This window comes from Ochotona curzoniae, unplaced genomic scaffold, assembly GCF_017591425.1.
Source record: "Ochotona curzoniae isolate NIBS_2020 unplaced genomic scaffold, NIBS_Ocur_1.0 contig_4105, whole genome shotgun sequence".
In the NCBI taxonomy this organism is placed as follows: domain Eukaryota; kingdom Metazoa; phylum Chordata; class Mammalia; order Lagomorpha; family Ochotonidae; genus Ochotona; species Ochotona curzoniae.
This window is the reverse complement of record NW_024466129.1, coordinates 1,018,843-1,044,077: the sequence shown is the minus strand read 5'-3', so window position 1 is coordinate 1,044,077 and position 25,235 is coordinate 1,018,843. Positions and strand designations below refer to the sequence as shown.

General features: G+C 42.8%; 1 protein-coding gene across 3 annotated transcripts in view; it reads right to left on the bottom strand.

Moving 5' to 3' along the window:
• Positions 1-337: 337 nt before the first annotated feature.
• The window catches only part of SUCO (SUN domain containing ossification factor), a 73,140-nt gene continuing 48,242 nt past the window's right edge, over positions 338-25,235 (bottom strand). For 2 of the 3 annotated variants that reach the window (XM_040984265.1, XM_040984267.1), the window contains exons 16-24: positions 22,498-22,566; positions 21,669-21,759; positions 17,711-18,847; positions 15,949-16,036; positions 13,744-13,848; positions 12,508-12,662; positions 12,092-12,183; positions 3,189-3,244; positions 338-2,212 (exon numbers count right to left, since the gene is read on the bottom strand). In XM_040984265.1, coding sequence (XP_040840199.1) covers positions 1,769-2,212; positions 3,189-3,244; positions 12,092-12,183; positions 12,508-12,662; positions 13,744-13,848; positions 15,949-16,036; positions 17,711-18,847; positions 21,669-21,759; positions 22,498-22,566 — 2,237 coding nt within the window. In that variant the 3' untranslated portion in view covers positions 338-1,768. The remainder of the gene's footprint in view (positions 2,213-3,188; positions 3,245-12,091; positions 12,184-12,507; positions 12,663-13,743; positions 13,849-15,948; positions 16,037-17,710; positions 18,848-21,668; positions 21,760-22,497; positions 22,567-25,235) is intronic. The other variant, XM_040984266.1, reaches the window with a different exon arrangement.

Genomic DNA, 25,235 nt, shown 5'->3' with positions numbered 1-25,235 from the left:
ATCTTCCATCCAATGATTCACTCCCCAAGCAATCGCAATGGCCAGAACTGAGCCATCTGAAGCCAGGAGCCAGGAGCTTCTTCCAAGTCTCCCACATGGGACTTGAGCTGTTCTCCACTGTTTTCCCAGGTCACAAGCAGAGATATGGATCAGAAGTGGAGCAGCTGGGACCTGAGCTGGCGCCCTTATGGGATACCAGCACCGCAGGCGGTGGCTTAGCCTACCACGCTATGGTACCACCCCTCTATACTGAGTTTGGACATGCTAAAACCTCACATCTGTGTTCAGAATTCAGCAGAATTGTGAGCTTTTTGTTATAAGACAGAAGAGCCAGTAGTTAATAAAGACATGTGTTCATATTTATTTGGAAATTCACAGTTTCTAATGGCACTACAGCTCTGTAGTTACACCAAATCCTGTTTCCACAGCACAGACAGTGCCATATCCGACTCTGCTCTCATCTGGACCTTGTAGGGCTCTGTACAATCAGGCCCTCCTGCTCTGAATGGCTAATTGTGCAGACTGGAAAAAAAAAAGGGTTTAAATCTTCTAAAACGTACTGTTAAACTAAAGCAGCAAATTACACACAAAAAGGCTTTAAATAGTCACATTATAAACAATACCCCCAAAAAAGGTATTAAGACAAGTTTAAAAAGTTATTGCCAAAAGTGCTCAATAAGTTATAACTTAAACCTTTTACAACACAAATGGTCAATTTTCTCCCTTCCAAAAAGAAACGTGTTCCACTTTCACTTATTACTGTACAATCACACACTAAGAAATCATTTTATTCAAATATAGTCATGGCCAATTATTTTTTTAAAGAAAAAAGAAAGACACATGAAGACACACAATGACACACACACACACCTCTGCACACTTGTAGCCAATGCAAAGCACACACCAGGGAATCCCTAGCCCTTCCAACTCGACCCTTCGGGCCAGCGCTGCCCGGTGCACCAGCTGCTCACGTACCTCCGGACACAGGCAGAGGGGATTCCCGAGACCTGGAGTTGTCTGCCAGCCCTTCCAAGTTTTATCCTTATAGTAATAGAAAACAGTGAGGTGAACCTATGGAGGATTTAGTGTTTACTGAGAATACTGAAAACCTTCAAAAATAGTTAAAGGTGTCTAAAGGTGAATCTATCAAAACTCGGTTTGCAAATACCAATCATTAGCAAGAAAAGAGCTAGGGTTTGGTTTTTTCGTTTCCTCATTAAATTAGCAACTAAAAAAGTAATCCGGTCTGAATAAATTAAATGAAAATGACATGAACACATCACCATTTGCCTAGAGCGGGTGCACTTCCTGTGAGTCTGCCTCCCAAGCCCCAGGATCCTGACACCACCCACACCGCAGAGCTCCAGGCACAGAACACCTCAAAGCCTTGTAGTGATCAAAGAAACCAAGCGACAGGAACTCCCCTTCTCTTGCATCATAAATAGACAAAGGCACATAAATATGGAGAGGTGCAAGAGACAGGACAGAGCTACAGGAAGAATTCAGGCCTTCACTCCTTCCCCACCGAGAACTGGGCTTCCACATGACCGCGGCCCAGTAAGTCACCTGTGAAAAACTATAAAACGTCTCCCATTGTCCTGTAGACACTGCAGCGCATTAACCAAGACGGACACAATCCGGTCTACTTCTGAAAGCGGCAAAAACCCTAATTGCTGAATACTTTTCCCATTGCTATTTCTCCCTCCCCAAGCCCTCCAAACACCACCGGCTGCCCCGCAAAGAGCGACATCTGCAGCACGAGGTCCTCTCAGATGTGTCCCGAGACTGCCGTGACGCCGAACGTGCCCACCGTGATCTCTTTGTTGCCCCTGATGAGGTCATGCAGGCTTGGCAGCGAGCCCGACTTAGTCTGTATCAGAGTCTGTATCAGCTTTCCTTGGTCTTGGACTTTGGATCGCCTCCGTTTTAACGCCCTCTTCTCAGTTTTTGTCTTTTGGGACTGTCCGTTGCACAGACTTGTGCAAGCTGAAATGCCACAAAAATAGGATTCTTCTGACTGAGACGAAGTTTCTGAGCTTCCTTCGGATGGAGGACCCTTGTAGGAAGAGTGATAAACTTCCCCCATATTAGAAAAGTCTCTCTGGTTCGTAAAGGGCTTCCTTCCTTTTATGTCTCCATTGGCTACAGGGTGCAATGGATCTGCAGGCTTTATGGTCTCAATTTTTTCAGTTTTGTACTTGCAGCGTTTCTTCTGTAACAAGTGAAAAACAAAACAAAACAAAACACAGAGGACAGGAATGAGACCTCCCAGTGGTTTAGGAAACATCGGCAGCAGAGCTAACGGGGCAGAGCGCCACCTCCTGGTGAAAAGGAAAAGCACGCAGGTATCACACAACATGGTGTTCCTTGTCGCCACCTTCCCATTCTGTATCCCGAGCAGAAACTCTAACCTGTCCACGTGTCACATGTGCACACAGACTCGGTTCCCCTGGGCACTAGCTAACACATCGGCCCTTACTTATCGCTAGTTCTTGGAAAGGTCCATCCAAGCTCAGAGGTTTGGAAAGCAGCAGTGGCCATGACTCCCGAGCTACTCTGGCTCTGAGGCTCTCTCACGTACAGACAATCCCGCCATCAAAGCGTAAGCGAACAGAAAAACACAAGCTATCAAGTCAAAAATCTCAAGTGCATCCTGGAAACCCGTCATCTATCCCTTCCACGAGGTTTCAATTTTCTAACTTAAAAACCAGGAAGCATCCTCTTCTGGTTTTAAGGATTACAGTAACAGTGAACTGCATGCCTGGTGGGCAAAAATCAGACACTCAATAAATAATGACATCCTCAAAGATTAGGTAGCAAGTAACAGATTTAAAGCTCACACCTTTCTCTCAAATAGGAATAATTCCAGAAGCTCATGGAAACATGGAATTAAGATGATATAAAATATTCTGAAGCACAGGCACAGTCCCTTAGGCGTTCCGTCCGCCTCGCGGAGACCCTCTGCATTCCTTTAAAATGAGAGCGTCTCCTCCAGCTCTTTTCACACACAAGTAGGTCACAGTGATCTGCGGGCCATACTTTGCAAATCCTTATAAAAAACACACTTAGAACGTTGTCATCATTGAAAATAAACAGGAAAACTTACACTTTATGTTAACCGTTTCCCCCTATTTCTTACTTACTGCCATATACACACACCTATAAACTTAGAAGTAGTAAAATGTTACCTTCTTTTCTGGAGAGAACTTGAGAGGTTCTACGATGTATAAATCATTTGTGTCTTCTACAAGTAAAGGAGAAAACAGACATAAATGAAAGGTGGAACATGCTACGACTAAACACTTAAAAGCAATCATCCCTTAATAAATGATCATTTTAATAGGATTGTTTGTGACATTTATGCTCATTAAATTGGTAATTGGGAAGAGGCAACATGGGAGGCAGATGACATCATTCTTGTTTTGGCCTAGATTGGTCATTTTCAAATAACTATTCTTAGTTAAACTACTATTTTTTTTTAAAGATTTCTTTTATTTTTTACTGTAAAGTCAGATATACAAAGAGAAGGAGAGACAGAGAAAGCTCTTCCATCTGCTGGTTCCCTCTCAAAGTGGCTGCAATGGCTGGAGCCGAGGCAATCTGAAGCCAGAAGCTGGGAGCCTCTTCCAGGTCTCCTACCCTGGTGCAGGGTCCCAAGGCCTCTGGCCATCCTCCACTCTTTCCCAGGCCACAAGAAAAGAACTAGGTGAGAAGCAGAGCAGCTGGGACATGAACTGGCACCTGTATGAGATCCCTGCGCATGTAGGGTAAGGATTTAGTCACTAGGTTACCGTGCCATGCCCATAGGACTCCTTTTTAACTACTAGCCAATTATCAACCAACAGAGTAAGAGCAAGCAACTATTTATCTGCCATGAAAAATAACCATATTGGGTAAGCTAACATTTAAACCAATAGAGCAGGTGAGTATTTCTCTGCAAAATTACATTGTACATTGTTGGTGTGAGAAATGCCTTGAACCTCAGTCCTGAAGGCCCTTGCCATGTTGGACTCAGTACTATTTTAAATATTGGCTTCCTTAAGATCCACGCACCCTTCAGGTTAAAATTCTGTTTTCTGCCAATCCACTGTAACTTCGTAACCCTGTTCCCCCCATCCACTGTAACATCACGGTACCATATTTGACAGTCCCATCCACCAATTCCTCGAGGCATCATTAGGATTCCCGCCCATCCACCAATCCCACACGACCCCAAAACAGGCACCCTCGGGCAAGCACTCTCTTCCTTGGGCATGCTGCCCCTTCTCCCATCCTCCTCCTTGCCCCACAACCCTGCCTCCCTTAGAGCCCCCTCCTGCCATCATGGTGGGAGATGTCCCCGTCCAATCTCTCCCCCTACCCTGTTGGAATAAAGAGCCTACCAGTGGCCTCACTGCATCTGGAATTTTGGCTTATTGTGGCAAACTTATCCTGAAAAGAGCTTAGTTTCGTGAAAGGGCTAACAGTTGGTGGGTTAAAAATGTGCAATAAGAGTTAGCACATGGATAAGGGTATTTCCAAAATTTGGTCAGAAATAGAATTAAACTGATTCTGATGCAAAATTGTTCGGAATTCATGGGTGGAGAGATCTTCAGGAAGTTCATGCAAAATGAATGCTTAAAAACTAATTAACAGACTTCAAAAACACTTTGTGCCAAAACAAACTAAATTCCATTTTCCATGAATCTTGCATTCACATGGAAGCTAGTTAGAACATACACATAAGAAGATTCAAGGATTTGCTTTATAGCCTTTTATGACGATGATTAAAACTACGAGTGCTAAAATCTAAAATAGCTTGAACTTGCAAGATACATGATCAAGTAATCCCCAGAATTCTGCCACACTGAACAAACAACCTATATTACTTTCAGCTCCAAGTTTTTTTTTTAAAGATTTATTTTTATTATTTTTTCATTGGAAAGGCGGATATACAGAGAGGAGAGACAGAGAGGAAGATCTTCCGTCCGATGATTCACTCCCCAAGTGAGCGCAACGGGCCGATACTATGCCGATCCGAAGCCAGGAGCCTCTTCCGGGTCTCCCACGCGGGTGCAGGGTCCCAAAGCTTTGGGCCGTCCTCGACTGCTTTCCCGGGCCACAGGCAGGGAGCTGGAAGGGAAGCGGGGCTGCCGGGATTAGAACCGGCGCCCATATGGGATCCCGGGCGTGCAAGGCGAGGACCTTTAACCACTTGCGCCACCGCGCCGGGCCCCAGCTCCAAGTTTTTAAGAGTGCATTACCAGAAGCACATTGAAGACACCCTCAGCCCCTCCCTGATAATGACAGCAGTCAGAGCACTTGGGCCTGTTCAACCCATTCAACGGAAAAATGATCCCACTCACATAAACTTGTAAGTAAATCTAATGTCAACCTTCACATATTAGAAATTTATGCATAATATGAACCAACCAATGGTAACTGACATTTAAAGCAATGTCAGTTAAACTCACAGGAGACCTCTCACAGGAAACTCTACAGGCAAGAAGAGAATGGTGTGACATATTCCAGATTCTAAAAGAAAAAAACTGTCGGCCCAGGATAATGTACCCAGCAAAGCTTTCCTTTGTCTTTGAAAATGAAATGAAATTCTTCCGCAGTAAACAAAAGTTAAAAGAATGTGCCTCCTCCAAACCTGCCCCACAAGTGAGACTTCAAAATGTTCTCTTGACAGAGAGGAGGAATAGCACTCACCAAAACCTAAGGCAAATGCAAAGAACACCCCAGTAAAATGACAACAGAAGACTAAATCAATGAACAGCCCATTGCTAAAATGACAGGACCAAATTACCACCCATTCATATTAACCCTGAATGTAAAATGGCTTAAACTTATCAATCAAACATCATAGATTAGTAGACTGGATTAAAAGACAAAACCCATCTATCTGTTGCCTACAGGAGACACATTTCACCAACAAAGATCAGCAGAGACTGTGTCTCATGGATTTGATTTTTTTTTGTTAGTTTCATCTCTTCAAAACACTTTCTTCTGATCAAATTCTTCACTGACTCATAGATCATACAGTAGCATCATTTTTTGCAAGAAGGTTCTTGATTTTCTTTTTCATTTCTTCAGCAACACATTAGTCATTAAGCAGCAGATTATGTAACTTCATGGTGTTGTTAATTTATTTTTTCTTCCTGCTGTTTATTTTGTTTTGTGGCTTTTCATTTAAGGGGATGTATAGTAACTGCATAATGGAGACTTTCATATCTAGCATACTGTTATTTAACTTCATGGCATTGTAAGTTTCTATTTTTTTTCCTGTTGATTTTGTACTGTGGCTTTTCATTTAAGGAGATATTTAGCAACTGTGTAATGGAGACTGTCATATCCAGATGTGAGGATGCAATGCAGTATGCATCTCTATTTCCAGACAAAAATGGACTGTTTACTATATCTTGACAATAGGCTGCTGGACTCTCTGCCACTGTCCATGCCCACAATGATGGACCTGTGACTGAGTATAACGAACTACACTACAGTAATGATATAGGGGAACTCAGTGAGGGGGAGGGAATTGGGGAGTGGATAAGGGACATCCCAGGGCCTATGGAACTGTATCATAAAATGATAATAATAAAGAGTAAAACAAAACAAAAAATACAAGCAAAAACAATAGTCACACACATATCATAACTGTGATGTTAACTGCCATGCAGTCTGACATCAGAAAGTTAATATAGTTGGTCTTCATGATATACTAAAAACGATGATCTTAACAGATGCTCAAAATGACACAGATTCCTGACGGTAGGGGGCTATTAGCTACCCAGGAATCAGTATAAATTCCTCCTGCAAAGATATCCACAAGATATCTATGACATCTAAACATTAAACATACCTAAGTATGTTTAATACTTCAACAATAAAAATCCTCTCTTTGAGAATAAGACACAACTCCTCTCAGCTACTTCTACTTACACTGCTGAAAACGCCAGCCACACAGGAGATGTGAAGAAAGCAAGCCGCGAGTGCTGGGAGGAGGCCAATCTCCCTGACCTGCACTCACGGACAATCCAAAGCAGCATCCACACGGGCCACCGCACTAACACGGCAACGCCCTGGACACGGACGGGCGGCTGCACTAACACGGCAATGCCCTGGACACGGACGGGCCGCTGCACTAACACGGCAACGCCCTGGACACAGACGGGCCACCGCACTAACACGGCAATGCCCTGGACACAGACGGGCCACCGCACTAACACGGCAACGCCCTGGACACGGACGGGCCGCTGCACTAACACGGCAACGCCCTGGACACGGACGGGCGGCTGCACTAACACGGCAACGCCCTGGACACGGACGGGCCGCTGCACTAACACGGCAACGCCCTGGACACGGACGGGCCGCTGCACTAACATGGCAACGCCCTGGACACGGACGGGCCGCTGCACTAACACGGCAATGCCCTGGACACAGACGGGCCACCGCACTAACACGGCAACGCCCTGGACACGGACGGGCGGCTGCACTAACACGGCAATGCTCTAAACGGAGGAGCTACAAAGCCAGGGAGCTGCAGTTTCCGATCCAGCATGAAAGAGGCTAAACAGTGTCTCCGTCCTAAACAGCTGAACGCGATGGTGAACAAGCAGGCCACATCTGCCAGAGATGTGAGGTGACAGGGCAGCTCATTACCTGCACACTGGTCACAGCTCGGTGGGGAAGACACTCAGAAGCAATCTCTGAGGGAACAAGAGCAAGGACGTATGACTGTGTTGGAGCCGACAAATTCTCCGAGGGTCAGTGTGGACCTAACTGAGCCTAAGAATTCAAAACTTAAGGGGACCCACTCATGGGAGGGGTCCTCAAATTGTCACACGGTTTCGGCCTCACCATTTAGTTTTTAAATTGTGTTCTTAACAAGGCCTGCTCTAAGGGAAGCTATTTTACCAGAGTCTAACTGTAGTTTTAGCGGAGCCTAACCTACTTGAGTTCTTCAAAGAAAATAGCCAAAGAGGGGCTGGCACGATAGCTCAACAGGCTAATTCTATGACAGTATGGGTGCTGGTTCGTGTCCTGGCCACTCCATTTCTGATGCAAATCCCTGCTTCTGGTCATTGGGACTACGCACCCATGTGAGACCAGAAGCCCCTGGCTCCTGGATTCCGATCAGCTCAGCTCTGGCTGTTGTGACCATTTGGAGAGTGAACCAGCAGATGGAAGATATTCTGTCTCTCCTTCTCTGTAAATCTCCCTTTCAAAAAATAATACATTTTTTTAAGATTTATTTTAATTGGAATTTAGGGGATCCTGGCACATGCAAGATGAGGATTTTAGCCACTAGGCTACCATGTTGGGCCCTAAAAATAAATAAATCTAAAAAAAAGATCTGATTCCCTCTAGCCATATGTCATTTCTTGATCTGGATGTTAGCTACAACCATTCATGTTACCATTACATCTTAGAGAGACCTGGAAGAAGCTCTAGGCTTCTCGCTTCAGAACTGCCCATCTCCTGCCATTTTAGCCATTTCGGGAGTGAACCAACAGATGGGAGAGCTCACTCTAACTGTGACTCTTTCCGATGAATGCAAACAGACCGATAACAAATGTTTCCTAACACAGAGGAACCCTGTGTCAGACGGTTTTGCTGGAGAATTCTAACAAGCATTTAAGAAGTCATGCCAATACCCTTGACCTCTTACCAAACACCACAGAGCAGGGGACGTGGAGGTCAGCATTGTCCTGGGAGAGGGGCAAGCTACAGACCAACAGCCATCCTGAACATGCAAAATCCTTCAGCAACACAAGCAAACAAAAACCAACAGCACATTCAAAGGACCAGTGTCCAACATAAGAAAATGAGGCAATTTAACACACAACAGAAGGACAAAAAGTAGATGATTAGCTGAATTGATAATAGAAAAATACTTAACTAGATTCAACATCTTCTCATGATAACAGAGCAAAACTACTCCAACATAATAAAAACCACTTCTAAAACACCCACAGCTGACACCACGCTTGCTGAAGACCACGCTGCTTTTAAGATCAAGACCACAGTATGGATGCCTGCTCTCACGACCCTCGTGTTCAACTCAGCCATACAAGTCCCAGCCCAACTCATCAGGGTAAAAAGAGAGTACCCAAACTGAAAAGAAAGGAAGCCTGTATTCACTGAGCTCATGGTTTATTCATAAAAATCCCTAAATACGTAAGCTCAGCAAACCTGCAAACATAGAAGCAACATGTAAAACTTAGTTGCATTAATAAGCATTCAATGAAACAATGAAACAGGATCCTTATTTTATACTCCTTTCCGGAAGTTACCATAAAAAGGATTAAAGAATAAAAACTACAAATCTGCTGGGAGGGAGCAGAGGGAAGCACTGCCCGTCTTTGGACTGCACAGTGACTCTTGGCTGGGCCTCCAAGCAAGCAGAGAACGAAGCAAACGGGAACATGCCAAACGTGAAAACACTCTGTGAGTCAAAGAACACAGTCCCGAGGAGACAGGACGCCCATGGAGTGGGAGAAATACTTGGAAATCATAGGTTTGGTAAAGGTATAAATCCAGAAAATAACTACAAAAATCACAGAAAGCAATCAAAATTGAGCAAAGGACTTGTATGCACATTGCTCTAAAGAAAATATATGACAAGCCAACAAACTGAAAGTACTGACTGTGTCACGGATTGTGAGAAATGCAAAGCCAAGCCACAATGAGACATCACCCATATCCATCAAACCAAAAGAACACGTTGGTGAGGCCTGTAAAGTGGTGCAAGAATGCGGTAAACAGTGCTGAGGTTCCACAAAAATTAAAATTAGGAATGCCACGTGATGTAGCAGTCCCATTTCTGGTGTGTGTGCAGAACGGCCAGCGAGGCCCTGGGCACGCTCTCCCGCTGCTAGCAGCTCTGTCACTGGAACACCACTAAGAGGGGGACGGACCAAACACAGTGTTCACAGCTCCTACTCAAGGGAAATCGTGCCTTATATCAAAGGAAACACTGTCCCTTAGTATCCTTAACACTCATTCATGTCATTACTATCTACGCTGGGAATGTCAATCACAGAAGAAATAAAAATGGGATGGTTACACTTAGACGGACTAAGGCAGAGCCAAAGGAGCAATGTTGAATGTGCACCTGATTCCAGATCTGTAAGATAAAACTGCTCTGGGGGTCTACACTATAACATCAATAAACTCCATATTAATGCTGTGGACAAAAATGGTTGATAAATTCTGTGACATGCTTTTTAACACAACTTTTAAAAATGAAAAAGAAATAAAGATCCAGTCCATTTTCACTGAGCTTAAAATTTCAAATTATAAGAAGCGTAAAATTATAGCGGACTACGATGAATGTCATAAGAAGATTTAATTTGAAAAGAAAAAACATAACAGAACCAGGGTTAAGGGCATCTCCTACTACTGTCAGCTTCAATTGCGAAAATAAACTGAGATGACACAGCTGCTTAAAACAGAATTGGCATTAAAGAATTAAAGAGAAACACCAAAAATAGCCATAAATATACTTAACATAAAAGAAACCTGGACATTTTAACAATATTTCTAATTACATGAATAGCATTCACGTAAGGAATGTACATGTGCTTACTAGAGAGGCAGTGTTAAACAGGATATGCAACTACTGGACGTCTGAGTCACATGGTAACAACGCAGGCAATCCACGAGGCGCTCTGGAACACTGCGTGACAACACTCGTGCTGGCGACCTCGGAGAGCTGCAGACCCAACTGAAGCGCAAGCATGTGTTCACGCACACACGTACTGGCACCGAAGGAGAGCGACTTCAGTGAGAAGGGACAAGCTGCAGAGGCTTGCCTGCAGGAAGCAATGCTGCACAGCAATGAGACCCAACAACCACAGTCCACGTCACACCTGAACGTCGAACACGGACCCACGTGCAGCTTACGCTCCCCATCAGGTTTCGCTCTTTGTTTTGAGTTTTTTTTTTTGGATGTGTGTGTGTGTGTGTTCAGTTTGTGAGAATTCATCAAGCTTACAGATAATAATTATACTTTTTTTGTATGTAATATTTTAATTAAAACTTGAGTTATACAAACTAAACTGTGAGAAGAGAAAGGAAGGGAGAAGGGTAATGCAGGAAGGAAGAAGAGATCGCCCCTCCCTAAAGCAAAGCCACAGCAGGTGAGTGAGGGGAGGCCCACGAAGCACCTCGTTAGGTTATAAAACCCCAAGAAAGCATGGCCGACTGCAACACACAATCGGGTTGGCTATTTTGATACTGCTACAAAGACAAACTTGTAAGTCTCTTAATAACCACTAATTACAAGGGTACTGAAACAGGAAACATTCAGTCAGAATATACACAATTTAAATGTTAGGCATTGAGTGTTAAACAATGAAACCCAATTAGAGAGTCTGGGGACATAAACAAGCCACGGGGCAGATATCGCTTCACAATCCTAAGCTAGGGACGAAAGGGTTCCTACCTGTCAGGACACAGTGGCAGATAAACACAGGATGCTGTGGCGCACTCAGGCTGGCCCTAGCTGCTGAACCTTCTCAGACACCCTTCCTAAAAGGATACTTCTAAACAGGAACAAATGTAAATAAAGCTACCCACTGCCAATCAATGACCTAAAGGTCCCTTCCCACCCTCTGGGGTTTCAGCACACAGATGTGAAAACGGTAACGTGGTTCTGACATAGCACAAACTTTTTTTTTTCCCAAAGATCTATTTTTGTTGGAAAGGCAAATCAGATTTACAGAGAGAAAGAGAGACACATCCATGCGCTGGTCCACTCCCCAAATGGCTGCCAATAGCCAGAGCTGAGCCAACGGGAAGCCAAGAGCTTCTTCCAGGTCTCCCACAGGGCACAGGCTCCCAAGGCTTTAGGCCATCCAATACTGGATGGAATGTGGAGCAGCTGGCACATAAACTGGTGCCCATCTGGGATCCCGGTGCTTGTAAAGTTAGAACTGCCACTGAGCCACTGCCTCATAAAGGTTTCTTGTACCCATTTGTTAACTGTAGACAGTAAAGAACCTAGCCCTGCACTACACGTGTGCCAGAGGTAAGCTGGTTTCATGTTGTCAGACACACACGCGCACACACAGATCAAAAACAGACTCATGAAGAAACCTACCTTCTCTGCCAGTTAGCTGGAGTGACTTGGATCTGATGAGCGGGAATGAGGTTCTTCTTTTCAGACTCATGTCATCATAGGAAGAGAAACACCTGACAGTGACAAGATGAGCACGGGAGCAATGAGTGAACTGTGTACACACCAGGCGCCACCAAGCCAGGCTCCACCAGCACCACACGCTAGCGAGGTGGCCGCTCTCCTCAGTTATCACATGTCAGCATCTTTCTCGCCCAAAACAGTCCAAGGGGCTCTATGCATGTGCTGTTACAGTCACAGGGCCATCTTGCTATGCCAATGATGTTTTTAACATCATAATTTCAGAATAACCACATCTAAATGTCCCTTTATTTGCTCAAACTTCTCAAAAATACCCAAAGTACTGCAAGAAAAGAAATTGTCCAACATGGCGCTCTTACCTCTTGGGGCTTGGATAGCAAGCACCTTCGGGAAGCTTTGGAATGTGATCGCCGTCAAACGGAGACGCATTTCGACAACGCTGCATACAAAGCATGAGTCCCAGGACAACGCAGAGAACCAAGGACATAACAAGATAGCTTTGCCGGTCGGACACCTGACAAGGGGTCAATCAATTAATTCTACTAGAAAAAATACAGGCATTAAAAATTAAAAGGAAAATCATGGTAAACCTGCTTCAGGGTCTCGCCTGCCTAACAGGCGACTCGCCATAAAGCAGCAGGGACTTTAGTGTCAAGCACCGCTGAGGTGACGCACATCGCTCCACTACACGCTTGTGACTTCCAATGACCAGAACAAAACCCGACCCAGCAGTGCCCACACAGTCCTGCCTGACCAGGCCCTGCCACAGCAGGAGCTCAGTTCTCAGTGTCCCGTCTCTCCTTCTCTCTGCTCAAGCCTCAACAATCTTCCGTCCTCAAACATACAATCCTGCTTGTAATCTTGGGTCATTTGCCTAAGTTCTGCTGGTAACGGGTTTATCCTTATCCCAGGCGATGTGTGGAGGATGACTGCAGTAGAGCACTCAGCTCTGAAGCCAGCTCCTCACCCCTACCTTGACACACACAGTTACCGTCCACACAGCACTTTACCCAGGAGCAGTTCTGTCTAGATGCCAGCTCCTCGCCCCTACCTTGACACACACAGTTACCGTCCACACAGCACTTTACCCAGGAGCAGTTCTGTCTAGATGCCAGCTCCTCACCCCCTACCTTGACACACACACACAGTTACCATCCACATAGCACTCTACCCGGGAGCGCTTCTGTCTAGTTATCTACCTACCATATATTTTCATTTTGTCCCTCACTGCCCAGGACCATCATACAGTTCACGGCTTGCATATTGGCTGCTAAAGAAATACTTGGGAACTTACTGAAATTTTTGCTTCTATGAAACTGTAAGATTTCTTCAACTGAAAATGAAGTATGTGTCGCTAGTAGCAGTGTCTGCAAAAGGCCTACCAGAGGAGCTTTATATCGACACTATAGTAAGATTAAGTTACAAAAGCTGTGTTTTACAAATACTTTTAATGATTAATATACTTCTAAGACTTGAAAGTATCATATTTTAGCGTTCTGAAAGATTCCTATAAATGACAGTTTGGTTTTAGGTACCATGAGCATCCTAACGAGCCTGCCTCGATGACAGCCCCACATCTGTACTGTGGTAATTACCTCCCGGGTTAACTCTGCTACCGTTCTTGATAAGTTTGAAACAAGCTGTGTCATGTTGGTCAGCTGTGCCTGTAGCAACTGGATGGCTTCAGTTTGCCGTTGATCCTACGATAAAGGATTAAGACTTATTATGCTTTGTATTTTCTCCGTACAGTAACCACATTATAAATTCAAGTAAAATAATCTTGAAATTATGAAAGATAACCATGAAATTCTTTCACCTCCATGGCCGAAAACATAACAAAAAGAAGCTCTTAGTGAGTATATACTATAAATTTAGGCAGAAATATAAAAAGCAAGTAAGGCATTTCAACCATTTGAGAGTATGTTCAATAATTTCCCTCAAAATTGTATGCTAGACCTAAGCTTTTAAAATTTAGATTCAGGGTGCAGTGGGCTAGTGGCGAAATTCTTCCTTCGCTTGCCTGAGATCCCATGTAGGGGCTGGTTCATGTCCTGGCTGCTCCACTTCCCACCCTCCCTGCTTGTCTCCTAAGAAAGCAGTCGAGGACGGCCTAAAGCCTTGGGACCCTGCACCTGCATGGGAAACCCAGAAGAGGCTCCTGGTTCCAGTCTATCTCAGCTCTGGCCATTGCAGCCATTTGGGAAGTGAACCAGTAGATGGAAGATCTTTCTCTCTATCTCTCCTCCTCTCTGTGTATCTAGCTTTCCAAATAAAAATAAATATTTAAAAAAAATTTAGATTCAAAGAAGTTTGAAGTCCCAACCATCTGTGTGGAAACAGCGTTCACCTATTTCTCTTACTGTGATCCACTGCAGTATTTCTCATCTACAGCATCATTTAAAATGCCAACTTTGACTTACATTTGACACTTAACTCACATTTGACACGAAGAAATTTAAGAGTTATAAACACTTAAAAGGCAAGCCATCAAATCTAATAAATTAATCAATGCTTTCAACCAAGATTTATTTCTAGGTATTAATGACACCTAGATCACAGAAAACCTTTATGCAAGTCGTTGAGACACCAGCTACAGATATTACACATGAAGCAAAGAGACCCAGAGGGGAAACCATTGTATCAAACCTCCTGAGGAGCTTATGGTCATGGGTTAGAAGACTTAATAATATTAAGATGTCAATTCTCTAATGTGTAAAGTTAACACCACATCAACCAAGATTCCAACAGGCTGCTTCTGCAGAAACCTATGAGCTGACGGTCACCTCCTAGAAGGACTTAACACTACTGACTCTAGGGTTACGACAAAGCTACAACAATTACAACATGACAGCGCTAGCGTAAGAAACAAGCATATGTAAAGAATAGAAACAAAGAGCCAAACAACCCAAGTATCCCAAGCTCAACTGATTTTTTAAAAATCAAAAGCACTAAGGAAATTGAAAAGGAACAGTCTTTCCATCAAATGCAGAACAAATGGATATTCACGTGTTTCTGCCCTCTCCCAAAATCAGCCCTCCCCTAAAGAACTCTGATTCACATTTTACAATGTACAAAATTAAAGAAATGTGGACCATTATAAAAAAAATAAGACTTGCAGAAAGAAACAAAAACAAAACCTTGGTAACTCCGCAAGGATTTTACAGAGCAATGATGGGCTGCTCTGCAGAGCTTTCCCAAGCACACAGCTTCTGCTCTCCAGCTACTCTGTGAGTGAAGGAATATCTTCAAAGCACATCTTTAACAACTTGCATTCACAACATGTAAAGAAATAGCAAGCTTCAATAATGCAGAAACGACATGGAAAAGCTATACTATACATTTAATTCACAGTATGGTGTAACTGACTACACTGTCACATTTCACTATCACCTAACCCCAAACAACTGGTTATAAAATTGAGGTATAAAATTTCAGCACAATACTAAAATTATGCCATTAAAATCAAGCTAGGGGAATGGGCATCATGACCAGTACTAATGCATTACTACAGAGCTCACGAAAGAGATCAGAAAATAACATAATAAGGTATGAAGATCAAAGAGAAAAAATGAAGGTGTTCTTATACTCAACAAGATTATCTACATGGAATATCACAAAAGATTTTATAGTGTTTAACAAAGTTGCCAAATAATTTATTGCATTTCTACACACACATTCAATATGAATATGCACACATAACCAACATGAATAGTCTAGAAAAGATAACGATCTTAACAGGTGGATGACTTTCCAAACCTGACGTCACAGCACTCAGCACATAACGGGTGAAGTAGACCAACCTGTTCCTCGGCTATTCTTGAAGTATTCTGAAGTTTCACTATTGTTTTATTAAAAGCTTTTTGCATTTCCTCCATTTGTTTTCGGTACCTATAGAGTAAAAGTTGATTTAAAATAGCTTTAATTTCTTCTGCATTCACTTAGTACTGAAACACAACTATAAAAAGCCAGTTTTTTCTAAAATGACTCTTAATCACCCTGTGCAATGAAGAAACGCAAAAGCCTAATAAAGAGATATTAGCTCCCAACACTGACTCGCAATACCATACCAAATCTCGCGATGTCTGTGGATCCCTTGGAGTGCAGATGGCAGGGCAGGCAGAGGGCAAGGAAATGACAGCAGGTAAGAAGTGAACATGCACCACATGTGCATTCATACACACACAAATTACAAATAAACCACACATATGCATTAGGGCTTCACTTCCTACCTAAAACTACCCCAGCTCTTGTGAATGGCAGTGCAATGCAAGGGCTGCAGGAAGAGGCAGTATCTCAAGAGCTCTGCACACTGGTGTCCAGGGGATTAGAAACGCTGGGGGAGAAGCTCTAACAACATGGAGTTAATGAACTTGAAACATGTAAGATGACCAGCACTGTAACACATCCAGCCAAGCAGCTATCTGCAGTGTCAGCATCCGGCAGCCCTTCTGCTTCAGATCCAGCTCCCTGCTGACGTGCCTGGAAGGACAGCCACACACGGCAGGCCTGGCAGGCCTGAGGCTCTGCGCTTCTGCCCCACGTAGTGCTAGCCCCTGCAGCCATTTGTGAAGTGAACCAAAGGTTGGCACTTCTATTGCTCTCGCTTCTCTCTGTAACCCTGCCTTTCAAATAAACACATAAATCTTAAATAATTAAAAATTTTAAAAAGTTTGAAAAACAAAAAGAAAAATATAAACCGTGCTCGTGGTCTTAACCACTGCACAGATGTGCTGGCCCAGCCTCTGACACGGAAGAGCAAAGGTATAAATGAGTACAACTACAACTATAATTCTAGGACTGGATGAAAGAGTGCCAATTTTAAGTCTTGTCACCCAGTTCAATATCACTTTGTTTTTAATGGGCCAAATTGTCCTATCGACTCTAAGGTCTACATACTTTTTTTTTCCATAAATCTTTTGGGAATCAAACAGAAGGGGCTAATGTTAAGCAACAGAAACAAATGGCACACATACAATTCAAGCTCACTACCAGCCTAATAAAAAAGATGTTATCTGCTATTAAGCAGTAGCTATAAAGCTTTTCTTAAACAGTAACTCTAAGTTACTGGTCAGTATGTAAATGATCCCTTCTACTCACACCCCTGAGACAATCCCATCATGAGACGGTCCCATCATGAGACGGTCCCATCATGAGACGGTCCCATCACGAGACGATCTCATCATGAGACGGTCCCATCACGAGACGATCTCATCATGAGACGGTCCCATCATGAGACGGTCCCATCATGAGACGGTCCCATCATGAGACGATCCCATCATGAGAAGGTCCCATCATGAGACGATCCCATCATGAGACGGTCTTATCATGAGACGGTCCCATCATGAGACGGTCCCATCATGAGATGATCCCATCATGAGAAGGTCCCATCACGATGAGACGGTCCCATCATGAGACGGTCCCATCATGAGACGATCCCATCATGAGAAGGTCCCATCATGAGACGGTCCCATCATGAGACGGTCTTATCATGAGACGGTCCCATCGCTCCCTCCGTGTAACTTACCAGGGGAAGTGAGCGTTGCTAACCCTAGCAGAGCTTACCTCTGGCTAAGCTCTTCCAGATAGCGGCCACTGAGAGACATATTAACTTCGAGGGCTTTAATACGGTTATTAAGTCTCATAAACACTGATTCCTTTTGGTTGGATCCATGTACAAGGTTTCCATTAGCATATCCTAGATCTGTAGAGTTTTGTAGTTCAGCATAAAAGTCTGTAGCTGTCCTCTGTAAGCCTCTTAAAAGTGCATCTTCTGGAGATGGCTCTTCCTCTTTCACTTCAGGTAAGGAGGAAGAATCTCCACCAAGAGTCAAAGCCAGCTTTGGGGTGTCGGCTCTGTTCATTCCAGCTTCCCCATCTTCACCGTCCAGCACAGTGGCTGTAGGCACAGGTGGCGCTACTGGTTCTGACGGCACGGCGTTGGTAGCATCTGCTCCCACAGCACCACCCGTTACCTCGCCACCCTGCTTCGTTTCAGGGGGCACGGATGGCTTCTCCAGAGGGCTGAGGCTCTCAGACTTCCTTTCTGTTTCACTGTTTACCTCAACAGAACTTTCTTGAAGAATCACTTGTGACGGTGTATGTCCAGTCTCGTGTTTAACAGATTCAGGCACTTGTATTTGAGATAATGAGCTGATTTCCGGAGTACTATCCAAGAAAAGAGACTGGGAAAGAGTTTGAGAGTGGCTCGGTTCCAGTTCAATTGCATGTGCAGTGTGATTCATCGAATCACCTTGGAGCATACCACTGAAGTCCCCACGCACTGCAGTCTCGGCTTCCTTGTCCACGCTCCCACTGTCCGACTCTCCACTCAGTGTTGCTGCAGCATCCACAGCTTCTGCAGGCGGTACTAACTGTGGAGGAGCTGATGCAAGAGGGTCTCCTTTGCTCACAGCAACTCTGCTGTGCTGAAGATAACGAGTAACTCCAACCGAACACTGTCGATAAATGTATTCGGAAAAACTAGAAATGCAACAAACTGTTGTCAGGTCACCACAAAATGTCTGTGTCTCTGACTCAAACCAGGGTGAAGCTTCATCTTCTTGTTCTCCACTGCCTAGAAGGGTCACTGTGGAGGGGCCTGCCTCCTCCTCTTCCTCTTGAACGAGCTGTACAATGGGACTCTCTTTCGGAGCATCTGCTGATGGCTCTGGCTCCTGCACAGCTTCAGTGGTCACATACCTAAACATATAGATCAGAAGTGTAAATCATTTTCAGTACAAATCAAAAGTAAAATACGCTAAAGATTATATAGACACATTGGCTACAAATCAAGAACAAAACAATAAGCACTGCTCCAAAAATGGTAACAGAAACACTGCTCAGTGAAGTGGCCAGCACGGTGCCTCTCAACGCATTCATCATCTCCAACCTACTCTTCCACGACTGTTTATAAATGAATACTTCCATACAACCTATAATGCAAGTTTCGCCCTAAAACTGTTAACAGTCTTTACAAGCCTCATCACCCTGCTATAGGTTGGAAATCATAATGCCCAAGAGTTATAACAAGAATCTTGGATTCCTAATATTTATAAATGCTTCATATGTTTCAACATCCTGTTTTTAAATGGTGGCTAGGTTTCTCAAAGATAATTTCTCTGTGATGACTTCAGGAATGCCAACATGGCATTATACTTAGGCGTGGACGGACACACAATCAGCTGCCTACAGGAAAAGAAACATGCCCCTTTCTTAAAACAAAACAAGCTGTTTTCCAAGTGTTCATCGCAATGCAAATTATAAAAATGATCATGGGAATAAACATATATTTGCAGCAAAATAAACTACCTTCTAAATCCACTTTCTGATAGACTTACTGAGATATAGACATCTCATCTGGGTTAGTTTTCTATTATTAAAAGCCAAAAATGTAATTACTTCAAAGAACATTCTGCCTTATTTTAACTGACAGTGCCACAGTGCTAGGCCACCTCTGCGTCCCAGGGCGTGTACACGGCGTAGAAGACAGCAGAAGAACAGGGCTGCTGGTAAATAAGCAATACAACGCCTACTGTTCCTCCAAAATAAATATAATTAACCTCTGAGTTCGGCCTTAGAGCACAAAAGGTATACAATATGAAAAGATAAGTAATTTTGATACCAAGAAGAATTATCCTCATATACACATACTCCCACTGCCAGGACACGTCTTCAAATAAACACTAGTGTTAAATAGCCAGGCAGAAGCAGTGAGACAGACAATTCCCAAAAACTGAACTCAAGTCACAGTGACATCTTGAAGGACCAACTAAAACCCAGAGAAGATACAGTCTCTGATAACATACCCTGCATATTCAGGTGGCATTTTACTTCCTATCTTTAAAAAAAAAAAGCCACAGTAAAAGCATGTCTGAAAGGGAGGAAAAAGAACCAGATTGAGAATAGTAAAAATTAAGCTACCAACCATCTAAAAATACTCTAATGACACCTAGAGTTAAAAGGGCAAAATTCAAATTCACGGGGAAAAAAAAATCAGCTTTTAAAGTAACATCCTACCACAGATATTCACTCTCAAAAGAGTTTAAGACAAGTGCACAGTGGCATGGCCCAGTGGCTAAAGTCCTCGCCTTGAACACACCGGGATCCCATATGGGCACCTGTTCTAATCCCGACAGCCCCACTTCCCATCCAGCTCCCTGCTTATGGCCTGGGAAAGCAGTCGAGGACGGCCCAAAGCTTTGGGACCCTGCACCTGTGTGGGAGACCTGGAAGAAGTTCCTGGATCCTGGCTTTGGATCGGCATAGCATTGGCCATGGTGCTCACTTGGGGAGTGAATCATTGGACAGAAGATCTTCCTCTCTGTCTCTCCTCTCTGTATATCTGACTTTCCAATAAATAAAAATAAAAAAGTTTAAGACAAATAAAAATGAACAAGTAAAAATAAGTTAAACAAAAATAACTTTTAAAAACTGACACAGAAAATAATAACTAATTATATATAAATATTCATACCCATTTATGTGTGTACATTAATAGATACAAAAACTGGAGTTAGTTTTATTTAGTTTAGAAAACTAAGATACACCATGTGTTACTCCCTGAAGTCAAGTGACTCAGCAAACTCGGAATACAACCCCAGTTCCACATTATCAGACATACCCAGAACGTCTCTATTCCTAATAGATTTCTCAGGTCTTCTAGGAATCAAGGAAATACATTTTCTCTGTAATCATCCAATAAATACCTTTAGTCATGTTCCAGATTAACATAGAAGAATATATATTTCTTTTCATAACTTTCAAAGTACAAATTTATTTTTTGTATCAGAATAATACTTAGGAAATACAATTATAAGCAAACTGTGCGAATGTTATTATATGTCACCTTAAGTGCATCTTCTTAAGTACAGTTCCTCTATTGGAGAAATGAGTCTTCAAAGTTTTACAGAGTATATTTAATAAGATATACATAAATCCAATCTTTAATAGCTATACCCAATCATCTAAGTCATTACGGACTTGTTATATATTACAGCTAACAGAGACACTCCCAAAAAAGTACTCAGCTACTTTAGAAGAACAGAAAAAGGGAGAAAAATGGTTACCTATATACACATCCTTGTCCAAACTGATATAACACAATGAGGAGAAAAACCTGTATAATCCAGTTTATGAACTGGAGCACCAAGTGTGTTGTGTGACAGAGTAATTGCTCTTTAAGATCTCTGGTACTTTCTGGAGTTTTACAGAGGAACCAGAGATGAACAAGCAATGCTTTGAAGCTTATTTAAACAAACCAGCCACCAAAACTTGTCGTTAAGCCAATACTTTGCACAATCAAGTCAATTACAGGAGTAAAGGAATGTTACGGGACTGTGAATGATCACAGTAGTATATGACATCAAACAAATGCTTGTTCTAGAAACAAGTGCATCTCTGGCATCCACACACAAGGAGAAGCCCAAGGATGCTCTACAGAGAATCGTTTCACACAAGAGTTACAAGTCCTCTTTTTGTACTAGTGTGCCCAGCTCTTTGATAGCACTCTATCAAAACTTACTCAGGTGCCAGAACAGGAGTGGAACCAGGAGCCGACTCTGGTGTTTTAGGTGCAGCTGTGGCTGAGGCATTCTCAGATATACTTTTATTTCCTATGTTAAAAAAGATGTCAATGTTGAGTTCAAGTTTGTCAAAAGCTCTATCATGAAAATACCTTACCATAACAAATAAAGGCCTTCAGCTTCCAGGGCAGAAGACAATAGTCAGGTGAGCTTGCTACTGTAGCCTTTTCTGTTCAGAGTTCTTTTAGAAAGGAATGAATGCTAGAAGATCACAACTACAAGAAATACATGCTATCTGCCAACTTCTCAGATACTTAACGTAAGAAGGCAATGAATTCTGCATAATCTTACATAATTAATATGCCTTCCAGACACCCGGGAGAATCACTGAAGAGGAGATAAAGGTTCCATTTCTAAGTTTGCACTAGGAGCTAAGCAACTTTTAACAAAAAAGACAAAACTGTTTCCCCTTGAAAGTAATATTCTTATATTCTATTCTGTAACAATAAAATGACTTCCTAAATCGAATTACTGGCTCCATAAAGAGAAAGCAAATGAAGCGCACCACTGGGACATCAACACGTCAGTGACGACAAGCAGGACATCACCGTCACAGTGAGGGAGGACTGGGAAGCAACGCATTCACTTCACATACACAGGACTTCCAATCCAAACATGCGATCAAGAGTAGAATTCTGGAAAGCTCCTTCTGGGTCACACATTTCTAAATGAAAAATCAAATTTTCTTGGCTTATTACTGACTTTTTCTTAACTAGAAGGATCCCTGGACTGCAGATGACTTAGAAAGACTCGTAAAACGATACATACCTTCTGTCAAGTCTTCAGTCTTTGCTCCCAGAATATTAGCAGCAATATTCACCATATTTAGAATGGCATCTAAAACAAAATTCAATCAGAAAAAAACCAATACACCTAAGTTACAACATGAATATCAGATAGTCAAAAAAACCTGCAGTGGTCTTTTTGCGTTTCTTTTCATAATGTCTTTTTATCTCCCTTATTAATTCAGTCCAAAGCAAGAATCAAATACATTTTAGCCTCAGATATAAAGCATAAATCCAAATTCCTAGGAATTTTAAATTTAAATACGCTTTTGGTTGTAAAGTTTTCCCAAAACTTTTTGAAAACAGTATTCACCAGATTACCAAAAGGTGTAATTCAATATAGTCTGTACTAGATCTGCAAATGTGATAATCAAAATCCGTATTTTCTTTAAAAGAAAAAAAAAATCTACAATTTAAGACAAAAAGAGTTTGAAGAAAAAAAGGTTTTCCCAAATGGATGACTGCTTTTTCATTATCAGCATATAATATTCATTAGTAACACCATTAAATTCCAAATTCATAGTGCTCCTAGAGAACAAATACCTCTGATTATTTTCAAAAACTCACTGGTCACAATGACATTTTGTTGTTGATTATAAGACACAATGTTTCATGATTTGCATGGAAATGAAGCAAAACAGGTAAAAGTCAAAACCATACAACCCTCAGGGTTGTGACCGAACCACTGGCCTGCTAGTTAACACTGTCGCCCATCCCAGGAAGGGTCAGTCAAAATCTTTAATGTGTCCATGAGGAGGACCTCACTCAAGTCACATTTGCACAGGAAGCTGGCGCCAGCCACAGCAAGGCTTCCACCCAGCAGCGCAATATCATTTCAAGGGAAACTAAGCTCCCCCTCCAATTTATCTTCTGGAATTACACTACAAGTCAGCGACCCAGCATCAGGCATCCCTATGAAAATACTAAATGCAGCAGGGCTACACAGGAAGACTCGTGAGTTATTTCCAAGTTTCCCTTCCTAGCAGAGCACACCAAAGCATCTCTGTCCCAATGAGAATCAGAGATGTGCGGAGCAGGAAAGGCTCTGAGAGCTATCTGGCACATCAGGAAGGCTGTGTACACACGTGTGTCCAGAGGGAGAAACCTGACTCGGAAGTCTGGGGCGCTAGCTGGTAGTAGGTCACTGTTGCTTTGATCTTCATCTAATGACCTGATCATCTGAAAGCCATCTGACAGCAGCACTCTGCTTCCACTCGTCAGCGTGACATTTGCCATTCTGAACTGTCACAGACCTCAGCCTGGCAAATGCATGGACAGAGAAGCAGCCCTGAGCCCCTCAGAACAAGGGAACACCTGGAATGGAAACCCAGTCAAGTTAAGGACAGCAGAAGCTATTATTTCCTCATAAGTCCACTTTCAATGCAAATCAATGCTATACTGTTACATAAACTCCCTTACTTACACTTAGATTCAAAATCCAAAATGTGTAAGAAAGTCTACTTCACACACCCTTTGAGTGCCAGTGTTGAAGTCCAGGCTGTACTACTTGTGATCCAGCTACAGCAGGGCATGGCCTATGTCCTTGGGTCCCTACTCCTCCGGGGAGAGAAAGAAGCGGCTCCTGGCTCCTGGGAATGGCCCCTTGAAGGAGCGAACCAGCCCATGGAAAATGTCTGTCCTCTACTCACTCTGACATTCCAATAATAAGTACATCTTAAAAAACAAAAAAAGAACTTTCCTATTTTATGAGAAAACTTTTTTTTTCTCTTAAGAGCAAGCAGGATAGTGAACAGTCAGCTCATGCTCAGCTTGCATCCAAACTCGTGATAGTTTGTCACCAGGATGACCCAACTTGTCAAATCCTTTCAGAATAAAAGAATCATGTGGAACATGGAAAAACAGAACAGTTAACTCCTTGACTGGGGAAACTTACTCACAACCTTCCTTTAGGAATTAAGCTTTTCTAGGAATTTAGTATTTCCGTATTATGAGTCTCTGGCACACCAATGGCTTCTTCTGATGTGCACACCACACTTGTCCAGGTTGCTGAGGCTAAGTAGTTTATGGATATAAACTATCAGATAAACTGATAATCCCACCTTCTCCCACATGTTCTCGGGTACCTCTAAACGAAGACTATTTCTATTTTCAAGACCTTGAAATATGTATAAAATACATTTTGATTTAAAAATTATTTAGCAAATATAGGTAATAAGGTAAATAAGGTAATTTAAGCAAAACATGGAACACATACATACCTAAAAGTAAAAGCAGATTGGCAAGAATAGCAAAGTAAACAAGAAAGCCCAGGACAAGCTTGTTGGTAGAAGATTTCAATGCTTTAGCTTAAGGATGTACCATGAAGAGTTGGGTCGGGAAGTTGCCAGAACTCATAGATACAAGCCGAGACAACGGTCTCCTATCATGGCTTCTCCTTGCAGAGCAGTGAAGTACATTATATGTTAGAAATGTTTAGGGGCCATCACCTGGGACGCTGTCAGCCCATCCAGACACTAGTTCACTAGTTCAAGTCCTGGTGCTCTACTTCTCACACACTCTGCCTGCTAATGTGCCTGGGAAAGCAGCAGAACACCATCCAAATTCTCAGGCTCCTGCACTAACTCAGACTGGCTGAGCTGTGGCTATTGCCGCCTCGTGGGCAGTGAACCAGCTAACGGAAGAGTCTCTTTCAAACCCTGCCTTTCATATTACACATATCAATTTTCTTAAACACAGAGTGCTTAAGTATGTGTTATACAT